We start from the raw sequence: 11,213 nt of genomic DNA, 5'->3' as shown, positions 1-11,213 counted from the left end.
ACGGGAGCCGCGCAGGCGCGCTTCGTGGAGGTGAAGCCGGCGGGACCGGGTTGGGACGCGCCGGCCGGTTTGACTGCGCGTGCGTCTGGGCTGTGTGCGGGTCGCGGGGGTGGCAGCGCGTGTGCGGTGGGAGGGGGATGTGTGTGAGGCGAGGGGGCGCACGTGGTACTTGTGGCAGCTGTCCCCGCCCCAGCCGGTACGTGCGCGCGCGCGCCTGAAGCTGGGCCGGGCCGGGCCCAGCCCAGCTAAGCCGAGCGGACAGGGCAGGGGCGCCGGCGCTCCCGCGGGGAAGGTGGGCGCGACTGACCCGGCTCTGCGGTGTCGCCTTGCCCCGGCCCGGCCCCTCCCCGCTCCCCCCATCCTCCTCCCACCCGCGCTTTGACACCTTGGGGGCGTGGAAACGGTGAGGCGGGAGCCTCCGCAGGATCTTGGTGAGAGGGATGATGATGGGACAGCTGGAGTTGGCTTACTTTGGGATTATATTTTTTTTCCTCTCTGCATAAAAGCTCTGAGAAAAGTCAAATGGAAGCTGTCCTGTGGTAACAGTGTTGAAATATGGTAGTTATTGCTCCTGACCTACCTTGAGGTCTTTGACAGCTGCAAACTGTCACTGACTGGTTTGGTTACTGAATTTTAACCGTACCTTACATTGTTGCAAGCTTGTGTCTATACCGGTAACTGAGTTCAGTTTCCACTGTAACCCTTGTCATCGGCAGTGGTCGTTAAAGCAGTGGGTATTTGCTGGTGACATGTAGGTGCTGTCAGCAGCCCAAGTGAAGGGTCGGGGTGTGTTGTCAAAACTTAACATTTCATTGGAGGTATGGAGGTAAACTCTGCTTCAAAAAAAATCCTCCACTCTTCTGGGCAAATTAGATATATCTAAAGTTGGATAGCTTGGTGTTCTAACTAGACTGGTAATCCCTATGAGATACAAAGTCTAATTTGAGCAGTTTTTACAGTAAGGTTTTGTCAATTGGATAACAGATGGTTTCAAAGAAACAGTTGAATTCAATGGTTGCAAGCTTCTGTGTAAATTTACTTTATATGGGTGCAAAATTGAATTACACTGGAATAGATTAAGCCAATTGAGCAGCCGAATAAAGAAATTCCCTGCAAATTTTTGCACCAGATTAACCAAGTTGATTTCAAACAATACCATAGACTACTCATAACTTCATGTAGATGTGGTAAGCTTATAACTAGAGAAATCTGAGCCTAGTTCCTTCCTTGTCTACACCTGTAATTTGGGGGGATTTAAGTCCCTGTGGCCTAGATTCATAATGCGATCCAGATGTTATGTCCAGCAGCTGTGTAGCATGCGCTGAGTGATTCAGAGTGAATCTGTAGCACAACTAGACATGGTAGGCAGGCCGCTACATGTGGCGTGGTTTGTGCTCCCTTAGTTTGTCATGACACTTGAAGTGATTCTCACGTTCAGGAAATAAAATTGCTAAAATACTATCTCTAAATTTTTTAAAGTCCTGAACATTAGTTATTTAGGTCTGGATGTTTAATACAAATATCTCTTTCTGGCCCTGTAGCTCTGTATGTTTATATTCACTGGAGTGCATTACAAGTACGGTACAGCTTTATAATAATACTGAATATTACAACTACTCTTCAAAGATTGTTTGTTCGTTTTAATAACTGTTCCAAAAACCTTATATTGCATCTACACATGACCATTCCCTTCCATGTTACAAGGATTGGGGAAAAAATGTACAGTATGATACACCCATCTTTACTCTCATCTCTGCCTTGTAATTACAGCATGTTCATCATGTCATGGCACTGGGTGCAAACACAGGGGTTTACTGTTTGCAAGCTCATCTCTCCTTCCAGAAGGAAGAAAATGGAAAGATTTAAATAATTAGAAGTACTTTGACTTTGTAATGTATGCTAATAGTTTGGTAAAGAAAGTAGAGTGTAAAAGACAGACGGGGGAACAGAGGGCAGAATCTAGAGCATCTGGAAGTGAAGAGCTTTTGTTTTTGTGGTTGGCTCTTACAAAACTTGAGCTTGTGTGTAATTTTTGAAGTTTGTGAACTGTGTCTCTGGAGTCATTTGTTATTACGCACACTGATGGGGAACAGCAGGGTCTTAAAGGACTGGTGTGCTAACTATAAACACAAGTTAATAATGAGTAAGGTCTTTGGAAGATGATGCAGTTCCCATTTGGTGTTTGCCTGCCTTCTACTGCAATTCTAGGCCTCCTTCTGCTCTCCACAGCGATAAAAGGCTGTTGGACTGGCAAGCATCTAGAGAAAAGGCACTGAACAATTGAAGGATTTTAAAACTTGGTCTGTACTGAATTCCTTTAATTGTTTTGTTTAGTCTGTCTTGATTAACATGGGAAAACACAATTTCTCTTTTTTTTTTCCACTGGTAAAAGTAGCTGGTATATAAACTAAAAAACCCCAAACCATTAATAAACATTGCAAAGTAAATGCTGGGGTGCTAGCAGTTAGATTTAGTCTTTAAAACATAGTTGTTAGAAGTTGCTGACTGCCATTTTGGTTATGTGTTACAGTGCCAGGAGAAATAAAAAGGTACAACTTGCAGCTTAGTCAACCATCTCTTTGTACTGCACACTCTAGCAACTAAAAGTAATAATTTCTAGAAAGTGCTGATTTTATATATATAAAAAATATATTTTTTTTTTAAATTGATGAGTAAGCACTGGGTTGGATTTTTATGTCTAAAAGTTCATTAATTTCCTAAAAGGAAGTTCATTGTTGCTTTTCTTTAAGCATTTTTAGTCATGAACAATGAATAAATAACAAAATGATACTTGTTTGCCTACCTAAAATAAAAAATTACTCTAGAGATTTTCTGTGCTAATTTGTGCTGATTTCTGCCTCTTCTTTGCCCCATTATGGAGATTTTGAGAGTTCTTACCCCTTTGCCCTAACATGCACAAATTATGCTGCAATTCATGCTGCTACTGGTGTTGATTTCACTAAGCAAACAAAACACCATGTTGAGAGCTTCTTGCTTAATCTTTGTTGGAGATCCAGCTTTCCTAGTGATTTTTTTTTTTTTAGGGTAGAGAGTCTTCATGACGTGTGTTCTCTCTCTCTTACTTTACACAAACTACACTCTGTACAATTCCATTATAGGAGTTCCTCACAAATCACTTGCATGATTTGCTATCTCTTCAGAAGAGAATTGGATGGAACTTTTCCAGCTTTGATGTTGCACAAGTCTGAGTTTACTGTGTATTTAAGTTGGTCTTGTATTTATTTTTTGTAGAAAGACAATATAAGAAATCAAAGTTATCTTGGGAGGTGGGAAAAATGCATATTGTATTAATTTTGATTACAAGAGGTAATTTAGTTAATCTTCATTATTTGTAAATGCGTACTTTAAGTCTGCTAGAGAAAAAACTAATTTGTTTTGAATTCCTATAAACAATATTATTTGCAAATAGTATTGTAGTGTTAGGTTTGGATGTCTTTGTTTATCCTGAGGACGTGGACTGTTTGAAGTTGGATTTGTCAGTGGAATTGAGCTGGTGCTATGCAGGAGAGGGGAATGACTCTTACTCTGAAAAATACCTCCCTGGATGAAGTCATAACTGGATTTGTTTGGGTTCTTGTTTTTCTGAATTTCATATCCTTTAGGTTTTTTCCTAGATGTTTGCTGAAGGACTAATTGCTGTTCTTTTTTTCCTTTTGAAGCAGTTAAGTGGATTGTCAAGTTGGCTTGGAAGAAAAAAAAAAAACAAACCAAACAATCCAGCCCAGCCGAAGATGATGTTTCACGTTGTTCAGTATCGGCCTTTCAGACTAATAACCCAGAACAGTCTTTCTAGCACATGTTCTAAACTTATGCTTTCCAGACCTGTTGCATTTGCACAGATATGGAAGTCGTGGTTCTCAAGCCATTCTCTTGTTGGAAACAAAAATATTATCCTGATGGGGCCTCCAGGTGCTGGGAAAACAACAGTTGGGAGAATAGTAGGTCAGAAACTGGATTGCCCTGTCATAGACATAGATGATGATGTCCTTGAAACAACCTGGAATATGAGTGTGTCGGAAAAACTGCAGGATGTTGGTAATGAGCAATTTTTAGAGGAGGAAGGAAAAGCCCTGTTGAAGTTTTCAGCATCTGGAAGTGTCATTTCCCTTACTGGGTCCAATCCAATGCATTCTGCTGGCATGCAGCATGTGAAGAAAAATGGAATAGTTGTATATCTGGATGTGCCCGCAACAGTCATTATGAGCAGGCTGAAATCAATGAAAGTGGATCGCATTGTGGGCCAGTCTCCTGGTATTTCTCTCAAGGACATACTTCAGTTTAGGAAGCAGTTCTACAAAAGGTGGTATGATATCCGTGTTCTGTGTGGGGATATTGCAGCAGAGGTTGTAGCAGAAAAGGTGCTTGATGCTGTGAAGAGATACCAAGACTCAGAACTGGAAACTTTCATTTCAACTAGGTCTAATAGATCTGGAAGAAGTATGGAAAAAGACTCTTGTAAATATTTCAGTGATGTTGTTACTGAGGGCTTAGCCCCTGATGGAGGTCTCTTTGTTCCTGAGAGAGGACTTCCAAAATTCACTGCTGGAGAATGGCAAAGCCTAATAGAAGCAACTTACATTGAAAGAGCCCAAGTGATACTAGAAAGATGCATACATCCTGCTGATATTCCTGCTTCTAAGCTGGCAGAAATTATTGGAGCTGCTTATGGAGAAAACTTTAGTTGTTCTAAAATTGCCCCAGTTAGGCATCTGGCAGGCAATCAGTTTCTCCTTGAGTTATTTCATGGACCAACAGCATCGTTCAAAGATTTTGCATTACAGATGGTGCCACATATATTTGCATACTGCATTCCCAGAAGCTGCAATTACTTGGTTCTGGTAGCTACTTCTGGTGACACAGGGAGTGCTGTCCTGGATGGCTTTAGTCGTCTCCATGACACTGACAAACAGAGAATTGCTGTGATGAATTTTTTTCCTGAGGATGGAGTAAGCGCAATTCAAAAATCACAGATGATTGGATGTCAGAAGGAAAATGCATGGTCAGTAGGTGTCAAATCTGATTTTGATTTTTGCCAGACAGCTATAAAGCAAATCTTTACTAATTCTGATTATACTGGCTTTCTTACAGTAGAATACGGAACAGCTTTAGCTGCAGCAAACTCCATAAACTGGGCACGACTGCTTCCTCAGATAGTTTATCATGCCTCTGCATACCTTGATCTTGTTCATCAAAGTATTATTCCTTTTGGAAGCTCTGTAGATGTTTGCATTCCTACAGGAAATTTTGGCAACATATTAGCTGCTTTGTATGCTAAAATGATGGGAATTCCTATTAGAAAATGTATTTGTGCTAACAATGAAAACAATGTTTTGACTGACTTCATAAGAACAGGTGTTTATGATTTGAGGGGAAGAAAATTAATTCCCACTTTTTCACCAGCAGTAGATATTTTGAAGTCGTCCAATCTTGAGCGATACTTGCACCTGATCACTAATGAGGATGGACAACTGGTGGCACAATTATATAACCAGCTGGAAAATCAGGGTCACTTCCAGCTGGGGAAAGATCTACTTGAAAAGCTTCAGCAGGACGTGGTGGCTGGATGGTGCTCTGAGGAGGACTGTCTAGCTGCCATTCACTCTGTATACAGTACTACAGGATATATTTTGGATACACATACAGCTGTTGCTAAAGTAGTTGCAGATCGATTACAAGATAGAACTTGCCCAATTATTATTTCATCCACAGCTCATTATTCTAAGTTTGCACCTGCTATCTTGAGGGCCTTGAGGATTACAGAAATAAAACAGAATCCATTAAGTCAGCTTCACTTGTTGAGTTCCTACAGCCCTCTGCCTCCAGTCCACTGGGGCCTGTTAGAGACTCTGAAAAAGAAGGGGAATGAGGATCACCAGGTCTGTGCTGCTGACACGAGTATGCTGATGTCCCATATAGAAACCTTAATTCAAAATCATTTTATGAAAGTTTTTTGAGTAACTGATCACACATCACTGTGTCAGTTGTGATACCTTCTTAGTAAGATGCATGTTTTAATAAAGTCGTGATTCATCTGGCCTGTGTCCAGTCCACAGCATAACATCCACAGTTTTATATTCAGCTGTCAAGTTTTCAACAGTGTTTGTAAGTAGCATGTGTGAGATTTCTAGTAGTGGTGAAAGATTGTGAACTGAGAGTATAAAATGATTGGAATACTTTTTTGCAGGTCGTACATAGTAGAGACAGCAGTAGTGCTGGCTTTCCTTGGCAGTGCTGTCTCCTTCACAAGCCTGAGGCATTCTCCATGAAAGTAGGAAGATAATGAAGTCTGACCTTTCTGAAACTAATAGCTCTTGTTTTGTTGCAAGAATGTTGTGATTATTTGGTCAGTAGGTGATTAGTTAAACTTTAATCCACTTCACTTAGGGCACCGAAACATAGTAGGATACTGTAATGATGTTTGTGTGTTGCTGAAGAGGGTTGATTTCACTACAAAGATTGAAGTATACTTGTATTGTTAATCCTTGAACCATTCAGTTTGGTGGTGTGTTATTTTCTTGTATAGTATTTTTTATGTATTGTATATGTATGTAAAAAAATCTGGTTATTCTGTTTTCCAGTCCTTTTTTTCCTCCCAGTTATTTCCTGTGTAAAATAGAATCCTTCGGTTGATATTTTTAATAATTTTTGAGATGTGACTCTTTTCCAGTGTGCTGTAGTCTTTTTCCTAGTCCTTTTCTATTTGAACTTTCAGCTTTAGAATCCTTTTCAATGTTATGGAAGAATTTGCTAATAGTAGCAGCACTCTCCTTAAATAAGAACCAGACTTCACTGTTTATTTACATTTATTTCTTGTATTCTGAGTTTTCAGAATATAAGTTTTATCTTAGAGGTCATATAGCTTTCCTGTTCTAATTACTTCTGGTTTGATATTTTTTAAAAATTAATTTCCTTGCCATTCTATTCTATTCTATTCGTGCTTTGTATGAGTTAGTGTAAGAAAGAAGCTTCCCAAGGTGCTTGGCATCTCATCAAGGAAAATGAAGAACGAATTCCAATGTCTGGAAAGCATGATAGCATCAGAGGTATTCATTGTGTAACCTAAAATAGATCTATGTTAGCAATCTGATCTTGCTAATGACTGGCTGTTTATTGTTTTTTTGCATTAAAAAAAAGAAGCCAAACAGAGCGGGTTGCCCTGGGAGATCATGGAGTTATGGACAAATTTGTTCTGCAAACTGTAGATTATATTTGGCAAAGGCATACAGTATAACTATATTTCACACTAAGAGAAATAGTGAAATGATGTACTGACAAATTTTGAGTGGCATGCAGTTACAGGTAAAGAGCTAAGAGTCTTCAGATGTGATGGTATATAGATATGGGAGGTTGTTGTTCCCACCAGGATTCAAATAGGGAAGTATTGGCAAGAGAGGTGGTAGTTGGTAACATCTCCTAGATGTCAAGACACGTTTGGGGCTTTGAACTGTTCCCATATCGCCCAGCTTCCTCTGTGTGTCTGCTTGTACTTTTTGCCACATTAGAGGAGAAGAACTAGCAAGCTATTTTAAAAATTGTAATTTCTTCCAGTGGAAGGTAAAAGACCCAAGCATGATGTACATTTGCCACAGGAAATAGGTTATACAATGAAATTAAATGTAGCGATAACAAAGGTGCAACACAATAGCTTTCTAGATTCTGCCATTCTTGGATGCCTTTTTAGGACTTCTCTAGTTCTTTGCTCATCCTTGCTCATTATTTTGGCAGTAACTTTGGAAAATAATTTTTTGTTTCTATTTGCACAGAATCGTAGAACAGCCCAAGTTGGAAGGGACCTCAGAACATCATCTGGGCCAACCTTTTATGGGAAGGGGAGCCTAGATGAGATTATCTAGCACCCCACCCAGTCACGTCTTAAAAACCGCCAAGGATGGGGACTCTACGACATCCCTGGGGAGGTTGTTCCAGTGATTGAGTGTTCTCACTGTGAAAAATTTCTTTCTTATATCAATATGAAACTACTTCTAGAGCAATTTGTACCTATTTCCTCTTGTTGTGGCTCCTTGTGAAAGAGTGCTTCAATCTTCTTTCTAGCCACTATTAAAGTACTGGAAAAGTGTGATGAGGTGTGCCCTGAGCCTCCTTTTCTCCAGGGTGAAAAGGCCTAACTCATTCAGTCTCTTCTCATAGGACAGAGGATTTTTTGTCATTTTCCAGACACAACATGAGAAACACCATAAATATGTAATTAAAAAAAAAAGTCCAGGTTCTGTAAGAAAAAGTTGCATAAGCATATTCCCCCCAAAAAAGCATTTATTGTGTAGGTGATAAGTGCACATCCACTTTGCATGTTTCAGTCTGATTCTCGCACTCTGATTCTTGCAGTAGTTCCAAGTGGAAAAAAGTGTAGTGCTTTCACTGGATGTGCTCAGTACAAAAGAGAATTCTAAATCTTAAAAAAAAAAAACCCACAAAACCCCAAATAAACCCAACTACCCAGATTGAATTACTGGAATAGGAGTTGGTTTCAGCATAAGGACACTGGAAATCTTGCAGTACCTGGTTCCACGGGGCTTAATGACATTTGACATCATAGGGCAATTAGTCACACAGTTACTATACTTTATAGAAACATCTACAAAGAACTCGTTTTCATAGAAAGCAGCTAAAGGAGAAAAGCTGAGATTTGAAACAAGATTAGGCTAGAAGCCAAGGTCCTACCTTGAATTAGCTGATTATCAGATAAAACAGTCAGAGCTAAACTAACAGAGGATTTATTTTGGCATGACTCAAACAATGAATATTTCAAAGTTCAGGGCAGTAACTCAAATTTGGTTTGAAGGAGAAAGTATTAGCAAAATTACTAGTTGCTATTTTCATATCACATGAGCCATTATAACAGTTGATATGGTTACCTGAATTGAGTAAGTGAAAAAATGAGCAGTTTTACTTAGTTATGGGCTTTCAATGTGAAGTTAAGGTGTATAAAGACAGTGGTTAAAAAGCATGTATGATATTAGTGCATTTCTCAGAATTTCTAAATGCATTTACAATGCAGTATTTACTCATTCTTAAAAATAATTAATTTTTGGACTTTCATATAATTTCAGTGAACTGTTTTCGTGCACCACATCTGCTTGTGGATTCTAGTAATGGGCACTATGAAATGCTGCAATGGTGTCGTGATCCTGGGTGTACACAGTGTTTGTGACCAGGTGCAGATGCTGTGTTGTGGCAGCTGTAACGTACAATCTCCTGGATCACCTTATCCTGCTGGGCCTGGAGGAATGGAAGAGAAGAAATTTCCAGCGTACTTGTTGCTGTAGCTGGCTGCAGGAGGGATAGGATAGGGAGGGAAGCCATCCTTCTGCCTTCCCAGAATGTCAGTCAGAAAAATAGCGTGGTTCAACAAACACTGTGCTACTGTTATTGCACCTTTTTTCCCTACTATCAATATTATGAAAGATTCAAAGGGCATTTATGATTAAGAGTGGACACAAGTGCTGGTTTTTGTCTTTTGCAGACATTGTGCACACTGAATGTTGTCATCCAATATTTTCTATTAACTTCTTAAGGCAAAAATGGTGTGCCAATGATGTACAAAAGCAGTTGTGATGGTTAGCAGGATTCTTCAAGCCATTTAGGCTTGGTGTATATGCTGTTTGCTCCTATTTGTCTAAAGATAGGATGTTTCAGTCTAAATCAATATAAACTAGGTTTACAGAGAGTGTGAGGTTGCATATATACACATTTCCACTAGCTTTGTTGACCTGGATAGCACAGCTTTAGTTAAGCTATTATTCTTCTGTATAGATAAATTTTTGCTGAACACTGATACTACATGAAGACCCTTAACGACAAATGTAAGGACAAATATAATGTCTATATTTACACTTTATTATAAGAATATTTATATGGAAAACACTGTATTTTGCTTACAGACTTATCAGCTGCTCATTACTTGCCTGTAGTCACAGTTCTGCTTCTCAGGGTGACAAGAGAGTGATTTGAGGTAAAGGGTGAACAATGCAGATAGAGATGACTTCAGAAGATAATTCTGTTTTCTTAGTATCTTACAATTTAGAAAGAATTGCCTTTTATGTTTTCGAGGTGATGGAATATTTTAGGACATGGAACTCTAAAGGGAAGGTTTTGTTTTTCAAGACATCAGGTTTGCTCTTCAAGGACATCAAGAACACACATCATTATTAAGTATATCATGTTTAGCATGCCTGAAATATGCATTAGTAATTTGTATCCACTATATTTTTTTCTAAATAAATACTGCTGGATCCACTCTGTAGCATTTTCTTTGCAAATATGGTCTCAAATCCCTATCAAGTCACGTAAAGAAAATCCACTGAAGGAAGTGGTTTCAGAATTTGATATTCTTAAATCTTGAAAGACATGTTCTGTCCTGTGTTTACTTGAAAGTTAGGTGTACAGTAAATGATCTAGTAATTCAGTTTGCTAAGATTGAGAAATGTTAGTGAGATAATTTGCATCATCCTGGAAGGAAAGTATGTATAAAAAGGTAATCCACATCAAAAATAGCAAATGTCTAAACACTCTGTTTTTGTTGCACCACAGACTTGTCTGATCCTGTATGGAAAGTCTGTATTCTGAGGAATTAATATGGAAAAGGAAATATTATGATGGTTTAATCTTTCTTATTCGCACTTAGTTCAGTGGAGGGATGAACTGGTTGTCTGTTAACAGTGTGGAGCAACTTTGGTTCACTTGGAATATGATTTCAGGATCATGGGCTTAAAAGTTACTTGAATGGTTAAAAAAGCAATAAGAAATGAGTAGTTAATTTCAGTGAATTAACATGAACAAACAGTTAATTCTGAACATACACTAGCATCTTGAGGAGGATTTAAATGTTACTGTGTTTTTACATGTACTCAGTATGCTTATCAGAACCGGGAAGCTGTTGCTTCAACAGTTTTTCACAATGTAGCAATCTAAAAGACACCAATCTTGGTCTTGCTCTCCAGCATAGCTATAACCTTTGAAGGTCTCCCAGCACAGCGGTAGATCTGTTTGTGTCTTTTACTCAAGAAGACTTTATTCCTTGACGGCACAGGAAATAAAATGTTTAATAGGAAAATTGTTTAGCAGAATTAAGGAAATACCTGATTTACTTGCTTATGTACAATATCTTATACAATTTAACCAAGTACAGGAAGTACAATGTTTTCCCTGTGCAACACAGGAACACATTTTTCATA

At 39.0% G+C, this 11,213-nt stretch overlaps 1 protein-coding gene across 9 annotated transcripts; it reads left to right on the top strand.

Annotated features, from left to right (window-relative positions):
- The first annotated feature begins 13 nt into the window (after positions 1-13).
- Positions 14-10,276, top strand: THNSL1 (threonine synthase like 1). 9 transcript variants are annotated; one of them, XM_075082635.1, is made up of 2 exons: positions 14-79; positions 3,684-10,276. In XM_075082635.1, the coding sequence occupies exon 2, from the start codon at positions 3,753-3,755 to the stop codon at positions 5,973-5,975; it is 2,223 nt and encodes a 740-aa protein (XP_074938736.1). In that variant the 5' UTR covers positions 14-79; positions 3,684-3,752; the 3' UTR covers positions 5,976-10,276. The 9 variants fall into 9 exon arrangements, with proteins under 9 accessions (XP_074938736.1, XP_074938735.1, XP_074938734.1 ...); XM_075082634.1 differs by lacking the exon at positions 14-79 and adding an exon at positions 138-196; XM_075082633.1 differs by lacking the exon at positions 14-79 and adding an exon at positions 139-196 and having other exon boundaries at positions 3,681-10,276.
- The last annotated feature ends 937 nt before the right edge of the window (positions 10,277-11,213 follow it).

Source organism: Phalacrocorax aristotelis, chromosome 2, assembly GCF_949628215.1.
Source record: "Phalacrocorax aristotelis chromosome 2, bGulAri2.1, whole genome shotgun sequence".
Lineage (NCBI taxonomy): Eukaryota > Metazoa > Chordata > Aves > Suliformes > Phalacrocoracidae > Phalacrocorax > Phalacrocorax aristotelis.
This window is presented reverse-complemented; position numbering and strand designations above follow the sequence as displayed.